Source organism: Elephantulus edwardii, unplaced genomic scaffold (genome assembly GCF_000299155.1).
Source record: "Elephantulus edwardii isolate Elephantulus edwardi_28Jun2011 unplaced genomic scaffold, EleEdw1.0 scaffold00002, whole genome shotgun sequence".
NCBI classification, from domain to species: domain Eukaryota; kingdom Metazoa; phylum Chordata; class Mammalia; order Macroscelidea; family Macroscelididae; genus Elephantulus; species Elephantulus edwardii.
The window spans coordinates 40,134,466-40,157,478 of NW_006399752.1; the positions used below are offsets into that span (position 1 = coordinate 40,134,466).

Sequence of the window (23,013 nt, forward strand, 5' to 3'; positions counted from 1 at the left end):
CTGATCTCCTTCTGCCCAGAGTAGCCTGGAGAGGAAGCGCCAACTGTATGATGGGCACTTCCTGTGAGATACAGTACAGCCTGTATCATGCAGCCCTGACAACAGTGTCAGGAGGAGGAGGGACTTCCAGCCACAAGGCAGATGGTGCAGGATGCAGATGAGAACACCTGCATTAGAGATGTGAAGCAGCTTGCCTGAGGCCACACAGCTTTTTACTGCCAGGTCTAGGCTGCAGCCCAGCAAGGTCAGCTTCACCCTAGGCCCTCGTGGCAACTGTATTCTGGGATCCCCATTGTGCCCATGGGAACTCATGATAGCCTAGTGCAACTTGCTGGCCTGAAGCTCACTTGGCAGCTTTGAATGAATGATCGCTGTTCTCTGGGCCTCAGTTTTACCCTCTGTCAAATGGGCATGTGACACATTCTAATTGACTACCCAGTCATTTGGAGGTGATTGAGTAAAGAGGAACTTCTGTTCTCTGGGGATTAGAAATGGGAGGGTGAGGTCAGCAGAGAGATGCTGACCTGGGTATCCCTGAGTCAACCCTGCCCCCGGCACCTCAGAGGCTGGACATTGGCCCACGAGCCAGAATGGAGACTCAGTAGTGAGGGGAGCTGAGGGCTGTGTGTTGCCTGTGATCAGCACACACGTGGTGTGGGTGGGTGGCCCCGTGTCCTGGCCGATGGACTCTGCCTCTGTTTGCTCCTCTGATAACTCTGCTGACCTTGGTTAATAATCGCCAGCAGCCTCCCCCTGCCCTCCGGATCCCACCGCTTAAATACAGGGCGGGTACAGGGCTCTTTCCCTCAGCCTGGTCACCTGTGGCCCTGACACAGTGAGTGGTAAGTATCCTAATGGGGACAGTCTGTGGGGGTGAGGGGAAGCTAGAAGGCCACAGTGGATGGAGCCCCCTGATCAGGTTCCCTGCTGCCACATCTCAGCTGTCTTGGAGCCATCTCTGTCCCCCAAGCCTGCCCTGAGGCTCCTCTGTGTCCATCAGCTGAACTGTTTCAGTCTGGCGCTCTTTGGGCAGACAGAGGATGTGGGGGCCCAGCTACAGCCATGACAACAGAGAACGCAGATACCCCTCTACCATCTTTTTAGGGTGATGTCCTTGTTGTATTTGGTGACCCCACCCTGATTATGTTTGAATCCATTTCCATCTCTGAGACAAAAAAAAAAGGTGGAGAATTTCCAGAAGCCCTGAAAGACTGGACTAAACCCAGTTAAACAGTGTTCTTACTGAGAATGGTGGACATAGAAGAACTAGTGTGAGCCCCTTGCCAAGCGCTGACCTCCGGCTACCAGAAGGACAGAATCAACAGGTGTTCTGTAATGTTTGGTAGGCTCCATCTGGATTATTCTGAAGCATGAAAATCATAGAAAAGATTGTGGAGGGAAACAGTTTTGGACTTTATCTTGGGTTCATGTTGGGAAAAGAGAGTTCACAACTTGAGGAGATAAATGAGACCCAACATGTGTATTTCTCAACTTTTTTCTGTCATGTTTTCAAATACCAAACTCTGAGAGTCCTTTCTTCTTGTACTTATGTGTGATGCTGATTTTGTTCCATGAACAATAGCTGGCTCTGTAGTCATGGACCCTTTTTCTTCTGTTTTGACTTTGGTTTGTTTACCCCTTCCAAGAAGAGAAGGGACTGGACTTGGACCAATTGCAGACTGTGGCTCAGGACTGAAAGTGTCAGGAGCAGAGGGAGCTGAGGGGGCCTGGCAGGGCTCTGTGTTGCTGAACAGGGCACTGACTTGGTCTTCCTCCAGGCCGAGCCTGTTCCCACTGGTTTAGGTACAGGCCTCACCACTCCCTATTGCCTCTCTTCCAGCCTCGAAACACTTTTACCTCACTGCTTGGCACTGAAGGCTTTGAACTTGTAACCTCTGTCAGTTACTCCTTGCAAAATTATACTTTGTCAGGTCCCTTCTAATTATGACATTTTTCACTTAATTGCCTCAGTGACCTTATTTTATGCATGAGATGTCTGTAGGCTGTAGGCTGAGGCATCTGTACAGAGGCGGCTCTGAGAGGTCACAACAGTGTGACAGATTTCAGATAAGAACCAAGGTCCCTGGAGGCAAAGTTGATGAAGCTTTGTCTCACATACTTTGGGCACATTGCTAGGAGAGATTATTCCTTGGAGAGGAACATCTTGCTTGGAAAGATGGAGGGACAGCATAAGAGAGGAAGACCCTCAAACATGCAGTCTACAGTGACTGCAGCGACGGGCTCGAGAGCATCAAGAGATTGTGAGGATGGTACAGGTCAAGGGCAGTGTTTAGATCAAGATCAGTTGTTCATAGGGTCACTATGAGTTGTGCTCAACTCAACGGCATCTAACAACAATAATCACATACATATGTGTGTGTGCATGTATACACACACACATACTTGTACAATTTATGACAAGCGTGCGTCTCCTGTCTGTTTGTGCTTGTCTTATGACCCATTTATGCCCAGCACCGGGACACAGTTAGGGCTGAGAACAGATGGGTAAGCTGACTGCAAGAACCCCACCTTTACTCATGGCTAGAGTGCAGCTTTATCCTAGAACCACAACAGGCTGCCACCAAGCTCCAGCCGCAGTAAGATTTGCCAGAGTCTCCTCCAGCATGAGCACGGGCGCAGGAGGAGTGGTAGTCGATTGGATGAGCTCATCACTGTAATTCCAAAGCTAGGAATAACCTGCTACATCAGAGTCACAGGGACCCAAGCAGGTCCCTCCACCCCAAGAGAAAACGGGCATCTTCCTCCGACTGGTCTCCAGGTCAGTTGGACCCAATGCATCAGTTGGATCTTTCTTGGTCCAAACCCACTCTGACATGAGACAGACAAGGTTTTATTCCTCCAGCAGGAAGAAGGGGGGCTTCCCAATGGGCAGCATGTTGAGGATCTCCTGCAGGGGGGAGATGTTACAGTGGTGGAGGTTGGCAGGTTGAGGATACTCATAGACGCCTTGGAAGGAAGGCTTGGCAACTACTTTCGAAAGTCACGGCCATTGTCAACCCAAAGGTGCGCAGTCGTTCTCTGAACACTTGACATCACCAGGACTTGGAATCTCTCAGTGGGTTGTCATACCTGGAGGCATGCTACTGACACCTAGCGGTGGGAGGCCAGTAGTGCCGCTCAACACCTGAGCCCCACTGCAGAGACAGACACCTGCCCTGCTCTGTGTGCCCTTGGAAGAAATTGAGAGCCTCACCTTCAGTGATCTCTAGTCCACGTGAGATAAAGCACGCGTTCGGCTTAGCTGTCTACACAGGGCTAGACCAAACCCAAAGAGGTCTGTAGGCCCCAGCTGGAGATGCTGTTGTCCGCGAGTAGCTTCCCTCACCTCACTGAGCCTCATGTCACGTACATTAGGACCCAAGACTCAAGGACGTGTCCCTGTGTCTTATCCTGTTATCACCTGACTTCTCCATGCCTGAGGCTTTGGAGAAGGGTCATGGTGATGCAATGGTTAACGTTCTGGGCTGCTAACCAAAAGGTCAGGGTTTCAAATTTGTCAGTCACTCCGTGGGGAAGAGACGCGCCAGTCAACTTCCATAAAGTTTACAGCCTTGGAAATCCTGTGGGTCAGGCCAGCTCTTCCCTTTGTGGCGTCTGAGAGCAGGGATCAACTCGTTGACGTTGGATTTGGACTTTTGGGATTTGTGTATTGGGGAATACCTGGAGTATACTCAAACTCTGACTCCGGTGGCCCTTAAATTTGTGGCTGTGGTTGTTCCATGAAGCCTGTCAAAAAGGAAGAAGGTGATCTGGAAACCAGGAACTCCACATTTTTACCGCAACACTGCCCTAGGTCTGTGTCCTCAAGCAAAACCTTTCCTACTCTGGGAAGTACTTTCCCTGCCTCTAGAGCAAGAGTGGCCTCCACTTCCTAAACAAGATGCCTCTGGAAACTCTATGAACTTTGACAAATGTCGATAGCTGTAGAGGGGCTTCTGGCCTTTTGTTCATGGGGTCGCTATGAGTCGTGCTCGACTTGAAGACAATCAACAACAACAACAACAAAGAATGGTTTGGATGGAAGACCTCTCAGTGGCATCTCAGTTCAGTCATCATCTTGGACCACAGCCTGATTGGTTTCTTGGGTAATCATGGTCCAGTCCCGTCCACTTCCGGAGCCCCCTTCCCTCTTCCATAATAAGGGGCTGTGACTTCCTGCTCAGGGCTACCGTCAGATGTCAGACGAGGAGTTAAGAACATAGAATTTGTGCTTCTGGTTCTGCTGTGTCCCTTACTCTGTGACCCTGAACTGGTAGCCTCATCTGTCAGGGCCTTGATTTCCTCATCTGTAAATTGGGGACAGGAGTGCAGTCTCTGTCACAGAACGTTTAGATGATAGAATGCATGCAAAGTGGCCAGAGGAGTGCTTCTTGTTGTTGTTATTTGCCGTCGAGTCACTTGCGACTCATAGCGACCCTATGTACAAGAGCCCTAAATGCCGTTCTATCCTGTGCCACCCTCATTGTCTCAAACATCCTCATTCCCACCACTCCACTCACAGAATCGATCCATCTCATCGAGGGTCTTCCTCTCCTGCGCCGTCCCTCCACTCTCCCAAACATGATGTCCATCTTCAAGGACCAGTCCCTCCTTGCAACATGCCCAGAGTATGTCAGACGAAGCTTCAGAATGCTTGCCTCCAAGGAGCACTCCGGCTTCACCCTCTCCAGGACAAACCTGTTTGTTCTTCTAGCAAAGAGTGCTTATCCAATGGTAATGCTTATAGGCATTTTTTGTTCATTTTTGTTTCTTCTAATGATGTTGATGATGTAGAATATGCTTGCCACAGCCTGGTGTGTGGGGAATAGTTAATAAACTGTTCTTTACTGGTACCTGGAGCTGGTCAGTAGCTGGAGATGGCCAGAATCTGGGCTCAGCACTTTCTTCTCTCTCTTGCAGGACAATGCGGTCCTCCATCTCTTGGGGCCTCCTCCTGCTGGCCGGCCTGTGCTGCCTGGCCCCCACATCCCAGGGAGATGCTGCCCAGGAAACAGTCGTGTCCAAGCATGAACACGACGAGCACTACGAAGCAGCCTGTCACAAGATCGCCCCACACCTGGCCGACTTCGCCTTCAGTCTGTACCGTGAGGTGGCCCATCAGTCCAACACCACCAACATCTTCTTCTCCCCAATGAGCATCGCTGTCGCCTTAGCCCTGCTTTCCACTGGGGCCAAGTCTGAAACCCACACCCAGATCCTCGAGGGCCTGCAGTTCAATCTCACGGAGATAACTGAGAGTGAGATCCATCACGGCTTCCAACACCTCCTCCACACCTTCAACAAGCCGGACAGCCAGCTCCAGCTGACCACAGGCAACGGGCTGTTCATAGCTGATAATCTGAAGCCATTGGAGAAGTTTTTGGAGGATGCTAAGAAGCTGTACCACTCAGAAGCCTTCTCTGTCAACTTTGAGGACACGGAAGCAACAAAGAAACAGATCAATGATTACGTGGAGAAGGGAACCCAGGGGAAAATTGTAGACTTGGTCAAAGAGCTTGACAAAGACACGGTTCTTGCTCTGGTGAATTACATTTTCTTTAAAGGTAAGTTGCACAGCCAGTTAAAACTAGTAGCTACCACAGAAACATCAGAAAATATTCTCCAAGACTCAGTTCTTAAACTTCTCTTGTGATGCAGTCGGGGGCATGCCAGGGCTTATCTGCAGAGATCATTCCTTTTTCCATCTGCAACCAATAAGTAATTCGTCGTCATCACGTAAGGGTGGGAAATGTTCATTAAGCAGTACCAAGTAATCTTCTCTACAGGACATCTCAGAGCCTTTAATAGGCCAAGGTACATGATAACTTCTACCAGGGAGAGGGGGTAGGATAGATCATGCTTTTATAAAATATAAAATTAGAATGTTTTAAAGTAATCTGAGTGGAATAATGTGTCATGGAATGCGCTTTAGAGATAAGTGGTGTCATAGAAGGGAAGTTGACGTGAGGTTAGAAAGGCCTGGATTCAAATACTGTGAGACCACTTGTTGTTGTTGGGTATTGTCAAGTCAGAGCTGACCCATAGTTGACCCTCCAGCGGGTTTTCAGAGGCAGTTAATCGCATGGGAGGAGAATGCCCACCCTTCTCCAAAGTAGCAGCTGGTGGATTTGAACCATATGCCTTTGGGGATTGTAGAGCCGCTTCTTGACACTAGACCACCAGTGCTCCCCTTAGGAGATGGATTCTCTGAGGTCCTACCTATCCATCTGTAATATGGAAATAATCAAATTCTTATTATCAGAGGCTGTAAGGACTAAACAAGTTAGACTGTCACAGGGGGGTGCAAACTTAACACACTTGGCTTCTAACCCAGAGTTTGGAGGGTCAAGTCACTCAAGAAGAGGCGCCTTAGAAGAGAGACCTTGATCTACTTCCGAAATCTCAGGGGATGACCACTCTGTAGAGCATGCGGACAGGATCATCATGAGTTGGAAAAGGCTCAACAGTAACTAGTTTTTGGCTTGAAAAAGGTCAGAAGCCACACAGACTGTGCCCAACATCTTGTAGGTGCTCAGCTAGCATCGTGTCTGATGTTGCCTAGGATGTTTAATGTGCCAGGAGCTTCTCAGCTTCAGAAAGCATTAGAAACCCATGCTCGAAATTGTCCATAGTGACTTTAGAGGGTGTCCTGTGGAAATAACTGGAGTAGGGAGATTAAGTATCAGGATGGATGGCAAAGAGATTGAGATTGTTCACAGCTTCAGTTTGCTAGGCTCCACAGTCAACACTCTTGGCACCAGTAGCCAGGAAATCAAAGAACCTATTGTGATGGGAAAGTCTGCAGTTAGGGACCTCTTTAAAGTACTCAAGAGCAATGGTGTCTCTCTGGAGACTAAGGTGCGCCTGATACAGGCCATGGTCACTTGTTATGCATCAGAGAGTTGGACAATGACTAGGGATGATAGAAGGAGAATTGATGCCTTTGAGCTGTGGTGCTGGAGAAGAGTACTGAATGTACCATGGACTGCCAAGAAAACAAACAGATTCATCCTAGAGAGGGTTAAACCAGGCTACTCCTTGGAGGCAAGGATTCTGGGGCTTCGTCTGACATACTTTCGACATGTTGTAAGGAGAGACAGGTCCTTGGAGAGGGACCTCATGCTTGGGAGGGTGGAGGGACAGCACAGGAGGGGAAGACCCTCTATGAGGTGGATTGATTCAGTGACTGGGGTAATCGGGATGGGTGTGGCAGAGGCAGTGCGATTGGCACAGGATAAAGCAGGGTTTAGGGCTGTTGTACACAGGGTCACTATGAGTGGCAAACGACTCGATGGCATATAACAACAAACAACAACAGGGAGATCAAGGTCAAGGCAGAGGCAGCTTGCTTCACAGAGATGTCTCCCTTCCTCTGGAGTCAGAGTGGTGCAATGTCAAGTGAACCTGGTCGCTGCATGACCGAATGCCAGCCCTGTGCTGTGGCTCTAAGCAGCCTCAGTCTCCTCCTCCTGTCGAGTGAGAAAGGTGGGCTCAGTGCCCTCCGGTACGTCCCCACTCTGACCTGCCATGTTGGTGATGCTCTCCTGGTGTAGTGAAGAAGGGGCTTCCTGGCCACCTGCATTTCCTGCTGGTCCTGGAGAAGGCTTTCTGAGGAGGAATAAGAATGTCTCTGTTGAATGCTGACCAGCCTAGCATCTTAGTTAGCTAGTGCTGTTGTAAGACAACCACCCAGGTGCAGGGCTGGCTTTAGCAAACAGAAGTGTCCTCTCTCAGGGTCCAGGAGGCTCGAAGCCTGAATGCAGACAGGTACTGGCTTTGAAGGAAGTTTTCTCTCTTGGCTTGCTCATACTTTAGCAGGAGGTCCTGATTTCCTTTCAGCATTTGGAGGCCCTGTGTCCCTTGGAAGTCTCTATATAGCTTAGCATATATCTCCTGTTGATTCTAGAATGTTCTGAGTGTAGGAAAGTGGCTCCAAAGGCCATGCTCTGGTCGCATCCTTCCTTGAGGTGGTAGAAGGTCCCTCTCAGCTGACTCTGCTGGATTATCTCCCCTTGTCAGTCTCCTAAACTAAAGGATGTTTCAGGCACACCCTTCAGAAACTCAAGGTCAGGGTTTACTTCAGGTCAGGGCTGTGGCCAAATTAAGAATGTTTTGTCCCATTCTTAATCCTCTCACATCTGATTGGTGTAAGAGATTATGAGGAAGTATCACATACTTTACTACTGAACCACTGAGAGTCACAGCCTCACCCAGTGAACACAGTTGAGATGACACAGTAGAGAAGCCACAGTTCAGTCCATGACAATTGCCTATTGGCAAGGCCAGGTGGTGCCAAGGCATACCTTGGGAAGCTTCATATGCTGCTCACTAGTTTTCACTGCTTCTCCCTCAAACCAACCTCAAAGTAGCATCAATTTCCAATAAAAACACTGGCTATGAACATATTTGCAAAAGAAAGCTGAAGCCCCTGTCCAACTAGGTTGGTGCCTCTGAGGCTCTGAGATAGCCACTGGGGAGCCTCTGCTAGCCTCGGACTAGCCCCACAAAAGCCTTTTCAATAGTCTGGATGCGTTTTACGCTGGCCCTATTTTTCACAGAAGAAGAAGATACTGAGGGTCAGAGAGCAGTATCTCCCCAGTAGGCTCAGAGTTCATTACCTGGTTTGACCCTGCCCCCGGCTGACACCCACTTCCTCCGTCTGCAGGCAAATGGAAGAAGCCTTTTGAGGTGGAGAACACCCAGAATGGGGACTTCCATGTGGACGAGGCGACCACGGTCACAGTACCCATGATGCACCGGCTGGGCATGTTTAACATCCATAGGCAGGAGGACCTGTCCTGCTGGGTGCTGCTCATGGACTACGTGGGCAACGCCACGGCTGTCTTCATCCTGCCTGACTCAGGAAAGATGCAGCAGCTGGAGGACAAGCTCACCAAGGAGCTCCTCGCCCAGTGGCTGGAGCACAGAAACCGACGGTGAGTCTGCATCCAAGGGCCGAGGCACAGCAGGACCACAGGGTTAAGCAGAGTGCACCCACTCATTCCCTGGGACCACAGCTGCCATGGTGTCTTAGATGGGCACTGGGAATGGGGCCAAAGTCTTGGCCTTTGTGACAGCCCTCGAATCATGAATGCTGACCTTGGTTTTGAAGAGAGACACCAACATGGTGCTGTGAGGGAATTGAGACCACAGCACCTTCCTGGGTCAAGGCAGCAAGGAATTTGGAATTAAATGATAGACCGTCAATGGACAGATGAGAGTGTCTGCCTAGAGAAGGCGTGGCAGAGACCTAGAAGTCAGGGTGTACAGGGCATGTTTGTAGAATGCTGCATTCGTCTGTCACTGGCTAGGGTGGTTTCATGACCATCTTGGTAGTAAAAATATACCTGAGTATGTACCTCAATTATGTGTCTATTTACTTATTCATAAATATGCTTATGGTCCACTAAACGTCATTATTTACATTAGTAAACAAATGGTGCATCAAATTAAAATAACAACGTAAGTTTTAACTCATTGAAGTGGGATTCCCACCACACCCCACACTGGTCCCTGAACCCTAGGAGGACAAGGTGTGTGCTGACTCTCAGATGGGTCACAGGACCTTGAGGGACAATCCACACACTTGTTTGGACCTCTGGTCTGCTCTCCCTCTTTCCCTGTGGAAAGAGAGCGCTGGACAACTGAGCATCCCCAACTCCAGACAATCACTCATCACATGTCCCTCAGCATCTGTCATTTGTCCCAAGTGACATCCTGGGGGGGGGGGGACACTCAGGATCCAGGGAAACTCCCAGAGCGGCAGGTGACCATACCACTGGGGCTTAGAATATGACACTCTTCAAAGAGGACACACAAGTTTTATCTAGAAGGCTTTTTAGAGGTGGTACCAGACAATTGTCAGATTATTACGATTCCTTTGAAAAGGGCCAGCATCCTCCCAACTTACGTGAACAGAAAGCAAACCTGTAGAATGACACAAGGCTGCCGCTGCTTACCGAGTGGACAGGAGGACAGGGGATGAGCAGGGAAGTGACAGGGAACCCTTCTACCTCGTGGTGGAGCAGTGCTGGCTGCAGGGCGTGGACCAGCTCAGAGCCAACTGCCCTGCTTTCTTTCTCTTCATGACAGATCTGCCAGTGTGTCTCTTCCCAAACTGTCCATCTCTGGAACTTACCAACTGAAAGAACTCTTGGGAAAACTGGGCATAACCAATGTCTTCACCAACTCAGCCGACCTCTCAGGAATCACTGACACATTGCCTCTGAAGGTGTCCAAGGTAAGATCATCCCAAGGGCTGGCTTTGTCCCTCATCTGTTGGTTTCATGTATGTGGGGGCCTCAGCTCAGGCAAAGTGAACACAGACAAGAATCCAGCTGGATCCGCTCCACTGGACGAAGGTCAAGTGGTCATCTGGAGGGTATGGACTTGGGGTGTTCCTAGCATTTCAGTGACCTTGACTGAGCTTTTGCTGACTCTCAGGCTCACATTTTCTTCTCCATGACATAGTTTACCCAGATTTAGAAACAGAGGCTTAGTCTGGTGATTTCAAAGACCTCTCCACCCTCAGTGCCATTTGACATTTGGGGAATTTCGACAAACCACTGAGTCACAGTTAACAGATGGCTCCAGCCAAACGGGTAGTTTATTCCAATCCATAAATGGTCATTAGAGAAGCAACCGCTGTTCAATTATTGACTGAAGGCCTGGTTTCATATGGGTCATTTTGAAGGTCATCATCTAAGATCTTGCCCAAGGAGACTAAAATCTAATGGCATACACAAGGCAGACGTGGCAGGCAGGCAGAGAGAACCTTCCACATTGTGTAGTTGGGGCTGTGTCCCAGGAGGGAGAGGGCTGCAGGTCAGGAAGGGAGAGGTGAGTGGGGAGGTGGAATCAGGGGAAGGTCTTGATAGAGTGAGTGGAAGTGCATATGGACACAGAGCAAAGAGAAGAACCAGGGAAGGAAAGGACAGGCCAGGTGGAGAGGTCGGAGGGGCAGAGGTGGGAGGGGAAGACAGAGCAGGAGGTGGGATGGCATCAGGTGTGGATACTGTGACCAATGCTAGAAGGTTGCAGTTGACACAACTCAAGAGTGTCCCCTTATGGTTATCACAAGAGTCCACATCAGGATGGATGGTGAAGAGATTGAGATTGTTCACAGCTTTAGTTTGCTTGGCTCCATGGCTAACACTCTTGGTACCAGTAGCCAGGAAATAAAAAAATGTATTGTGATGGGAAAGTCTACTGTTAGGGACCTCTCCAGGGTACTGAAGAGCAATGACGTCACTCTGGAGACTAAGGTGCATCTGATACAGGCCATGGTTTTTGCAATCACTTGTTACGCATCAGAGAGTTGGACAATGACTAGGGAGGTTAGAAGGAGAATTGATGCCTTTGAGCTGTGGTGCTGGAGAAGAGTATTGAATGTACCCTGGACTGCCAAGAAAACAAACAGATTCATCCTAGATAGGGTTAAACCAGGCTGCTCCTTGGAGGCAAGGATTCTGAGGCTTCGTCTGACATACTTTGAACATGCTGTAAGGAGAGACAGGTCCTTGGAGAGGGACATCATGTTTGGGAGGGTGGAGGGACGGTGCAGAAGGGAAAACCCTCTATGAGGTGGATTGATTCAGTGACTGGGGTAATTGGAATGAGCGTGTCAGAGGCAGTGAGATTGGCACAGGATAGAGTAGGGTTTAGGGCTGTTGTACATAGGGTCACTATGAGTCGCAAGCGACTCGACGGCACATAACAACAACAACAGTGAAGTGTACATGGGGAGGTGGGAGGAGTGTGTGGGGGGCAGGGATTGTATACCAAAGAAAGAATTTTTCTTTTACTTTTTCAAAGAGAGGAGCAAACTGAGGCAGAGGGGCAGGGAGGGGGAGGGGGAGGGCTGGGCAGGGAGAAAAGTGCAACAATGAATGAATGGAAATCCAAAATCTCTGTAAATGTTCATTACAATTATTAAAATAAAATTTTAGAAAAACACACTACAGAACAGTGCATAGATAGGGAAATGCTTAAAGTTCAAGCAGGATTTAGAAGAGGCTGTGGCACCAAGGATATCATTGCAGATGTCAGATGGATCCTGGCTGAAAGTCATGAATACCAGAAGAATGCCAATCTGTGCTTTATTGACTAGTCCAAGGCATTTGACTTTGTGGGGCTGACAGTGAGAAGAATGGGAATCCCAGGCACTTAATAGAAAAAAAAAAGAGTGCCCCCTTCTCACACACACACACACACACACACACACACACACACACACACAAGCACGCACATGCACACAGAAGCAGGAACTCACAAATGCACACAGGTACAAAGAGAAATGGATGCTTGCATAAGTATGTATAACAAGAAAATGCACACACATGCACATGCCAGTGCCCACATGTGTGTAGCTCCACGCACCTAGCTTATACTCATACATGTGCACATACAGCCAGACGCAGGCACAGCTGTACACACAGGTGCCCTTACTCTCAGGGACACACACAGTTAAATGCATGCAGCCACACGTGGGTATGCACACACTCCTCCACCCAGGAACACGCGTATCTGGATATGCACAGTCTCACACACTCAGCCACGTGTACTTACGCAGAGGGAACATAGAGTCACAGAGAGACCCTCAAACACAGCCCCCCACAACCGTTTTTGAAACACCGCACTCTGACTCGTTCTTTGCATGAAGGAGTGGCTCAGGCCCAGAGTGGGGATTTCCTAGCGAGGACACACAGGCTTCAAGAAGCTCCACAGCCTCTCTGCGGGGATACCGCTAGTAGGGAAAGTGGGATTTGAACTCAGATCCCTGTGATGGAAGTCTGCCTTCATCTGACCACATCACATGATTCCCTCGTGCGTATTGATGAAACTGTTCACATGGCAGACACCCAGCTTGGGTTCGGAGGGTGATTTGTTGTTATTGTCTACAGGTTAGGAACGTTAAAAAGACCCATTTCCTGGAAGGTCCCCATGGTCAGAGGCTGCCCTTGTGCCCCGTGGACAGGGCCCTCCACGACTGACCCAGCTCCAGCCTTTCTCCACCTGAACAGGTTTCTTTCTGTGCTTTCTCCCCTGCAGGTGGTGCATAAGGCCATGCTGACCATAGATGAGAGAGGGACAGAAGCTGCTGGGGCCTCCTTCCTGGAAGCCATCCCCATGTCTATGCCTCCCTCTGTTGAATTCAACCAACCTTTCATCACCATCATCTTTGATGACCATACCAAAAGCCCCCTCTTTGTGGGAAGGGTGGTGAACCCCTCACAGATGTAACTGCCTCTCCTCCGGGGCCAGGTGTCCTCACGTGGGAAACAATAAAGCCCGTGCTGACCTGACCAAGCTAAAGTGTGGACTTGACAATCTCCTCAGCCCCATCTCTAAGTTTCCCTTTAGTCTCCAAGAATACATGGGCGGTCCAGGTCACAAGATCCTTCAGGTATTCATTTCTTGAATCTTTATCAGGCATTTACAGTGTGCCAGGCACTGCACAAGGCACAAGGAATTAAAAGTTGAAATGCTGGCTGAATCCACGTGGTACAGGCTTAGGCAGCTGAGGCAGAAAATTCAGCATCTCCAGGTGGGTCAGAGACTCTCCAGGTTGACTGAGCAAAGGTTCAAAGCCACACACTGTCTCAGGCACCCAGGTGTCGACTATGTTCTCCCGTCAGCTTCCCTTCCGACTCTCAGTGCCTCAGCACCTGACTGAGTGAGCTACTCCGGGGCTGGTGGGACCACAGCCTGCTGTTCCTCATAGAGCAGTTGGTTCACAAGGATGCACTGAGTTGCAGTTCCTCCAGCAGCAGTAGGGAGGCCATGTCCCTAATCCCATCGTGCTTTGTCACCTGAACCGAGCATGGTGCCCTCCACCTCACAGACTTTCTCCTGTAAGCCTTTCTCCACAGGGATAGACAGGAGACACATGTCAGCTTCCTTGTCACCTCCACTCAAAGCGAAATAAATTCCCCAAACAGCCAGACTAGTACTGTCAAGCTTTTCCAATTTGTGGTGACACTATGTGAATTCAAGTAAAAGTGTGCTCCATAGCTTACACAGTGCCCTTTCAGAAGTACATCATCAGGAATGTCTGGGTGGATTTGAACCACCAACCTTCACTGCTGTCAACCAAGCACTTAAGAATTTGTATCATTCAGGGACTCCTATCCAAATAGCTCTCATCTTAGAAAGCAGGTCCATTTTCCTCAGGAGAATAAAGATTCCCTAGGTTTTGGCCTTGATCCTCCATCAAGCTCAAGCCAAACAATAACACCTCCAAGACCACCAACACACTTCCACAGTGTTCTCACCACGTTGTGCCCAAGATGCCCTCAGAAGGTTCTGGAAAGTCATGACCCATCCCCTCCTAGGTCACTGAGAGAGGAACATGGCAGCCCTGGCAATGCTCCTACCTTCTCTCTGCCGGTCCTTTGGCTAAACTCTGACGGGCTACACGGCAACCTTTGCCTTTCTCTTGCTGCTAGTCAGTGTCATGATCTTAAGAGGGGACCACAGCTCAAATGTCAACACTGGAGGCTGGCCCCTTTCCAAGGAGGTGATCTGCTCCTCCCCACAACTAGAAAGCCTTTTTTTTTAAGGACTTCGGGACAGTGTTCTTGCAGAGCCCCACCCAAAGGGACCTTCTCCTTTCTCCTTTCTAGACTCAGAGAAATGTGCTTGTCGGGTGGATTATATTGCCCACCCCCTGCAAAACCAGCAAATTCCCTCCCTTCAAAGCCAGGCTCTCGGGATGTTTACCTTAGCCTTAGCTTGAGTCAGATGTGCATAACAACAACAACATTCAATAGGCTAAAATCGGTCAAATATACATAGAAACCATGGCCTGTATCCGGTGCACCTTAGTTTCCAGACTGACATCATTGCTCTTCAGTACTTGGAGAGGTCTCTGACAGCAGACTTTCTCAATGCAATTTGTCTTTTAATTTCCTGGCTGCTGATACCAAGAATGTTCATTGTAGAGCCAAGAAATATTTATTTGAACACCTACTGGTGCCCCTCAGTTGCTAAAGAATGTCCCTCATTCCTGCACACGCATATATACACACTCACACACATACATTCACGCAAGCACATGCATGAATATTCACACAAATGCAAGCACACTTACGTCCATGTTTATACACTCTCAAAATCACGTTCAGTGTCAACTACTGCATAGGATCTTCACAGCCGCCCAATGAGATCGGTACCATCCTGATTTCCACTCTATTGATGTGAATGCTGAAGCTCAGGAAAGGTGAGACAACTTACTCAAGGTCTCACAAGTGTAGTCATAACTTCTTACAGCTGAGGAAACGAGCACAGAGAGGTGCAGTGGTTGGTGTAAGATCACTCTGAAGGAAAGGCAGGAATGAACTTGAACCCAGAAGGCTCAGCCCCCCCCAGCCCAGGGGTTAGTGAATGGGAGACAAGACTCACACCTGACAGCTCTGAGTCCCTAATCTGAATGCGCATAACAACAACAAAAACATGAGTAGTCAATTCATCAAGGGCCATACAAAGTTTTAGAACCTTGATAGCTGTTAAAAAACCCTTGAGGGAATGACTCACTGATCTTAGATACTGAGGAACATGTTGTTATGTATCATTGAACTGACTACAACTCACGGTCACCCTCCAAACAACAGCTCTGAACCTTGACTACCCTGAGCCAAATTCACTGTCTCTAATGCACCTGCCCCCACTGCCACCATCACTGTACCAGTCCATCTCTTCCAGAGTCTTCCTCTCCTGTGCTAACACTCTACCCTTCCAAGCATGATGTTCTCCAAGGATTGATCCTTCCTGAAAATATCCCCAAAGTATGTGAGACAGAGCTTGAAAATCCTTGCCTCCAATGAGCCACCTGGTTTCACTTTCTCCAGTACAGACATGTTTGTTCTTCTTGGCAGTGTACTGTATGTTTATTCCTTTCTCCAGCACCACAACTCAAAGGCATCAATTCTTCTGTCACTCTTAGTCATGTCCAGCTCTCAGATGCTTAGCACACAATTAAGAAGACCATGGCCTGCCCAGATCACATGCAATTTGGCCTCTAGACTGACACTGTTGCTCTTTAACATTCTAGAGAGGTCCTTGAAAGCAGAGTTTCTCAATGCAACTCATCTTCTGATTTCTTGACTGCTGTTTCTGAGAGTGTTAACTGTGAGTCTGAGCAGATTAAAGCATTAACAACCTTAATCTTTTCTTCTTCTATCATAATGCTGCCTATTGGCCCAGTGGTGAGGATCTTTGCTTTCTTGATGTTGAAATGCAATCATATTGAAGGCTACAGTCCCTAACCTTCTGCAGCAAATACTTAAAGTCCTCCTCAGTCTCGGCGAGCATGGTTGTGTCACCCGCATGATACAGGTTGTTCACGAGTCTTCTTATCCTGATGCCAAATTCTTCTTCACAAACTGTTGAATGATCTACTCACCATGTAGACGGAAAGGTGTGGAGAAAGGATACATCACTGGCATGGCACTCTCCTTTCTTGATTCTGAACCATGCCGTGTTCCCTTGCTCTGTTCAGACAATAGCTTCTTGGTCTAGGTACAGGTTTCACATGAACACAGTCAAATTCTGGGGCTTCGTCTGACATACTTTGGACATGTTGTAAGGAGGGACCGGTCCTTGGAGAGGGACATCATGCTTGGGAGGGTGGAGGGACGGCACAAGAGGGGAAGACTCTATATGAGGTGGATTGATTCAGTGACTGGGGTAATCAGGGTGGGTGTGTCAGAGGCAGTGGGATTGGTACAGGATAGAGCAGAGGTTAAGGCTGTTGTACATAGGGTCGCTACGAGTTGCAAGCAACTCAATAGCACATAACAACAACAAACAACAACATTCTTCTCAGTGATACACACAGTCATATGTCTTTTCATAGTCAATAAAACATAAGTTTCTATCCATCTAGTACTCTCTGTTGTCAGTCAAGATCCATTTGACATTCATTAGCAAAGAAAACCCTGGTGCCACTGCCACTTTTAAATGCAGTTTGTACTTCTGGAAGTTCCCTATTGACGTACTGTTCTAGTAGCTTTTTGGATAATCTTCAGCAAGATTTTGTTTGCATTTGATATTAGTGATATTGTTCAATAATTTCCACAATCAATTGGATCACCCTATTTGAGAATGGGAATAAATATGGATCACCCCTTAGTCAGTTGGCCAGGTAGCTGTCCTCCATATTTCTTGACTAATATTGACACAATGACTACAGCAATGGACTCAAGTGTGTCACAGATGGTGGACAGCTGTCACAGGTGGATAGGACAGTTCGGATCTGTTGTTCGCAGGATGACAATGAATTGTGCTTGACGTGACATCACAACAACAATCATAGGAGCATAGTCATAGGTACAACTGGTATACAAAATCCACTAAGACTGTATTTTACATTTTATTTCAGTGAGCAAACACCGGGGTATTAAAAGCTTCCAGGCGGTCATCTAAGTTGCAAACCTTGGAGCCTCCACATCCAGAGCAAAGAAAAGTGAAGAAAATAAAAATTCAAGGAAGTAGTTAGTCCCATGGACTAGTAATCCATAGCTTTCAGTACCTCGAGATCAGAAGGCCTCTCATCAGAAGATTGTGGCTGGCTGCTACTAAAAACCTATAGAACAAAATGAAAAACTATAAGAATGGCCAAATTTACTGATCTTATAGTGACTGGAAGAGAGTGCTAGTGACCTGGGGGGTTAGGAGTTGCACCAAGTATTGAAAAACATCACTTCAAATCTACCAGCTGTTCCTTGGGAGAAAGATAATGTCCTGTGCAATTAACAGCCCTGTGAAAACTCACTGGGGAGTCATTTATGAGTCAATTCCTATTTGATGACACATGAAAGCAACAATATAGAAACTGGTGAAACCAGTGAGATTGTGTCACTTGGACATCCTTAAGCCCTGGAACTGAACCCACCACTAGGGGTGAAACAAGAGACAAGCCTACCACACCTGGGAGGAAAATACTGCCAATCAAGCACATGAGGTCAATGAACTTGACAAAAACAAATAAAAAACAATGAAACAAAACCTCCAAAGTCAAGTACAAATCAGAAGGCTGGAAGGAGTAGGGAAGTAGAAAACATGGATAAAATAGAAATAAAAAAATCCAGGCAGAACATGGAAACAGCCCAAATGTCCAACCACAAATAAATGGCTTGAGAAATTATGGTACATTCACACAATGGAATACTATGCAGCACACAGGAGCAATGATTTTGTAAATTATTACCCAACTTGGGAGGGACTGGAGAGCATTATGCTGAGTGCACTAACTCAATCCCACAATGACAAATATTATATGAAACCATTATTGTAGAATGAGTATGAGGATCCAAGGGGGGTGGGGGAGGGTGGAAGCAGAGGGGTGAGGATGTGCAGGAGGAGGGGGAATTAGTCATGGAGTTGTACAATTTGCTGGGTGGAGGAGTGAGGGAAATTGGAAGATTCTGTTCTTGAAAACAATATATTAGAATTTTGTAAATAAACTAGTGTTAAAAAAGTCAACTTGGGGAAGGGAAAGTTTGGGAGAGGGGGTAAAACATGCAACTGAATGAATGAGACTAATTTTTCTGTAAACTTTTGTTAAAATCACAGTTAAAAGAAAAAATTTATTAAAAATAACAAAAATCTAGAAAGGAAGGAGGAACATTTTATTGCATTGAGGGAATTGTAACCAATGTCATCAATGTTTAGAAACTGTTGAACTGAATACAATTCTACTCTGTAAAATTTCACTCAAAGTATAAATAAATAGATGAAAGACTACATCCTAGAAAATCCTTTGGGGATATTCTGCCTGTCTCTCCAAGATATGACCAATAGAAAATCCCGATCTATGCCTGTTGGGTTGACTCAGAGACAGATAAAGAGCCCTTGAGCCAGATCTCCTGAACTGGGGAGTCCATGGCTCTCCCGAGTTTCAGTTTCGCACATCTAGAAAGGGGAATGGGCGCATGCAACCTACTGGGCTTCTGTGACTATGGAATGAGAGAACTCAAGGTACAGGAAAACTCAGACAATTCCTCACCTCCGGTCACCCAGAAGATCCAACTCCACCAGTCTCCAAGGTCCCACGCTCCAAGATCTAATCCCTGCTCTGCCCTGTACCAATCTCATTGTCTCTGACACACCCACCCTGATTAACCCCATCACTGAATCAATCCACCTCATAGAGGGCCTTCCCCTCCTGGGCTGTTCCTCCACCCTCCCAAGCATGATGTCCTTCTCCAAGGACCAGTCCAAAGTATGTCAAACGGAGCCTCAGAATCCTTGCCTCCAAGGAGCAGCCTAGTTCAAGGGCATCAATTCTCCTTCTATCCTCCCTAGTCATTGTCCAGCTCTCTGATGCATAGCAAGTGATTGCAAAGGCCATGGCCTGTATCAGGGGCCCCTTAGTCTCCAGAGTGACATCATTGGTCTTCAATCCATATTGGAGGCTGCAGTCCTTGACCTTCTGCAGCAAGTGCTTCAGGTCCTCCTCAGTTTCAGCAAGCAGGGTTGTGTCATCTGCATAACACAGATTGTTGATGGATCTTCCAGCAAACCTGATGCCATACTTCTTCTCATACAGCCCAGCCTCCCGGATAACCTGTTCTGCACATAAGTTGAAAACTTACAGTTTAGAAGCTAAATTCAGAGTGGCAGTTCTAGAAGAAGGCCCACTCCTTCTGTTGGTTTTGAAGGAAGGTTCTTGTTGCCTACAGTAGCTTTGGAGAGCTCCGCATGTCTTGAACTTTCCTGGTGTCGAGGAGATTCCTAGCTAGTACAGGCTCCTGGGTCCACAAGGAAATCCCTTACTTGTGGCAATTTTTAATTTTTTTTATGGTATTACTGTTTATTTTTTTCGGGTCAGGGAGATTTAGTGGTAACAAATTGAGCTGACAACCTAATGTCATTTGGTCCAAATCCATCAGCTGCTCCCTGGGAGAAAAAATAATGAGCAGTCTTCTCCTGTGTGATTTACTGCACCTGAAAACCTGCTGGAGGGTCAGCTATGAGTTGATTCTGACCAAATGGTACATAATGACAACAATCTTTCAGATCACTCTCTTCCCTTTTTGTTTCGTGTGAGGTAAAATAGACATTGCAAGCCATAAACTAGAGAACCATCTCTTACGTCAGATCAGAACTATTATAGGATTAAGGGATATTGTATTCCATTCTTAATTCTCTTTCACGTACTTGTTTTGTGTGGTCATAGGGGATAATTTTACAGTTTATACATTACATACATGTTTAGGGAGAGACACAATTCATTTCATAACAGCTTTTAAAGTCTTATCATTTATAACATTGGGATTATGTGCATTCAGCTTATGAAACAGGGGATGTCTGTGTATAAGTTTAGAGAAGCTTACCTTTAAGTCTGTTTCTGGGAGCAAGTCTGATTCTGCTTCTTAATGAGAAGGCTTTAACCAGTTGTATTTGGTTTCTCGACATCTTTTTAGTAAGTGGGTATTGAATGATTTAACCAATAGAACCTTATTCTACAGTTTAGAAGTCTAAATTCATTATTATGAATAATGAATAATTAGTTGATCCAAAGCATTGTGATTCAAGTTCTATCCTGAAGTATAATGTTGTGATAGGATTTTATTCATAAGCATACAAAGAATACCTGTTAATACTACTACCATTGTTAATAGTACTACTAGTATTGTTAATACTACTACAGCGAAAGCCAAAGAGGAGGAAATAGAAGACTTTTATCAAATTCTGCAGTCCAAAATTGACCAAATATGCAACCAAGATAATTTAATGGTAATTGGGGATTTGAATGCAAAAGTTGGACATGATTAAAAAGGAAAAGTAGCTGGAAAGTATGGACTTGATGACAAAAACAAGGCAGAAAATAGAATGATCTAATTTTGTACATTCAATAATTTATTCATCAGAAAGATCTTTTACAAGAAGCACAAATGGCAACTTTACACCTATATCTCACCAGATGGGCAGCATAGCAATCGGATTGACTACATCTGTGGGAGGAATCATTGAAGAAGCTCAATATCAGCAGTTAAAACCAGGTCAGGTGCCAGTTGTGGATTGGACCATCAACTACCCATATGCAAGTTCAAATTGAGGCCGAAGAACACAAAAACCAAAACATGAACTTGAGTCTATCCCACTTTAACTTATAAATTATCTTAAGAATAGGTTTCAGTTATTTTTTTTAAGCTTTGAACACCAATGATCGAAAACCAGATGAGTTGTGGGATGACATTAAGGATATCATCCATAAAGAGAGCAAAAGGTCACTATACATACAGAGGAGGAAGAAAAGAACCAAAACGGATATCAGAAGAAACCTGAAAATTGCAACAGTGATGAGAAGACAAAACAAAGAAAGGAGATGTTGAAGTATAAGAGCTGAACAAAAGGACAGCTAGAGAAGACAAAGCTAATTATTACACTGGAATATGCTAGAGTTGGAGACTAAAAAGGGAAGAACTCACTCAGCATTTCTCAAGTTTCAAGAACTGAGAAACTACTTCAAGCCTCAAGTTGCAATACTGAGAGATGTTATGGGCAAAATCTTGAATGATCCAGGAGGTATAAGAAGATGGAGGGACTACATAGAATCACTGTACCCAAAATAACTGAAATATTTCAGAAAATACGATATGATCAAGACCCAATGGTAAGAAAGACATTCAAGCTGCAATGAAGGCCCCAGGAATTGATGGGATACCAAGAGATATATTTCAAATGACAGATATAGCCCTGGATACTCTCACTAGTCTATGCCAGGATTTTTAGAGGACAGCTAACTCGCTGACCAACTGGAAGAGATCCATTATTTGTCCCCATTCCCAAAAAAAGATAATCCAATAGGATGTGGAAACTAGTGAACAATATCATTAATACTACACACAAGCAAAGTACTGCTGAAGATAATTCTAAGACATCTAGAACAGTACATATACAGGGAGAAGTATACATATACCGGCAGAAGTTCAAACTGGATTCAGAAGAAGTCATGACACCAAGGATATCATTGCTGATGTCATTTGGCTCCTGGCTGAGAGCAGAGAATACCAGAAAAATGTTATTTGTGCTTTATTGACGATGCAAAGGCATTTGACTAGATGGATCATAACAAGTTATAGCTAACACTAAGAATGGAAATCCAAGAACATTTAATTGTACTTATGCAAAACCTAGACCTACACCAAGAAGCTGTTGTGTGAACAGAGCAAGGGAATCCCGCATGGTTCAAAATTAAGAAAGGCATACATCAGGATTGTTTCCTTTCCCAGTAACTATTCAATTTGTATGCTAAACAAATTATTTGAGAAGCTGGACTCTGTGAAGAAGAATGTGGTATCAGGACTAGAGGAAAATTCATTCATCAATAACCTTTGGTATGCAGATGAAACAATCTCGCTTGCTGAAAGCGAGGAGGACTTGAAGCACTTGCTTTAGAAGGTCAAACAATGCAGCCTTCAGTATGGATTGCATCTTAATGTCGAGAAAACAGAAATTCTCACCTCTGGACCTATAGGTGACATCATGGTAGATGGAGAAAAGACTGAAATGGTCAATAATGTCATCTTACTGAGATCCACAATCAATATCCTCTGCATCAGCTGTCAAAATATCAGGTGACCTTAACAGAGGCAAGAAGCCACTTCCAGAAGGGAACAACAGGCTTCCTCCTTGCTCATTCAGGTACTTTAGGGACAAAACTTGCTGTCTGGCCTGACCATGTGGGACCCCTTACCTCAAGTAAGAGGAGTCCAATATTTCGTTTTGAAAAGTAGGCTATTTCTGAGTCCCTACATGTTGAGTAAGAACTTCTGCTGCTATATATTTATATTTGTGTGCAAATAAATCTATAGACTTGTGTAAATCTGGAAGGCTTGAGGTTGATGCTTCTTTTAAAACTTTTCACTTGTCCCAATGTTACATGCTCTACATTACAAAAAAACCAATCAAAAAACCACCTGATTTCTTGCCTTCTCTGAGGGCAGGCAGAGGTTTGGTCAACATTAAAAAGTTAGGGATTCAGATTCTGTAAAAACCTGTCATAAT

At 46.3% G+C, this 23,013-nt stretch overlaps 1 protein-coding gene across 1 annotated transcript; it reads left to right on the forward strand.

Annotated features, from left to right (window-relative positions):
• The first annotated feature begins 4,924 nt into the window (after positions 1-4,924).
• Positions 4,925-13,242, forward strand: LOC102874350 (alpha-1-antitrypsin-like). Its single transcript, XM_006879198.1, has 4 exons — positions 4,925-5,564; positions 8,666-8,936; positions 10,093-10,240; positions 13,051-13,242. Exons 1-4 carry the CDS (start codon positions 4,925-4,927, stop codon positions 13,240-13,242), a joined length of 1,251 nt encoding a protein of 416 aa, XP_006879260.1.
• The last annotated feature ends 9,771 nt before the right edge of the window (positions 13,243-23,013 follow it).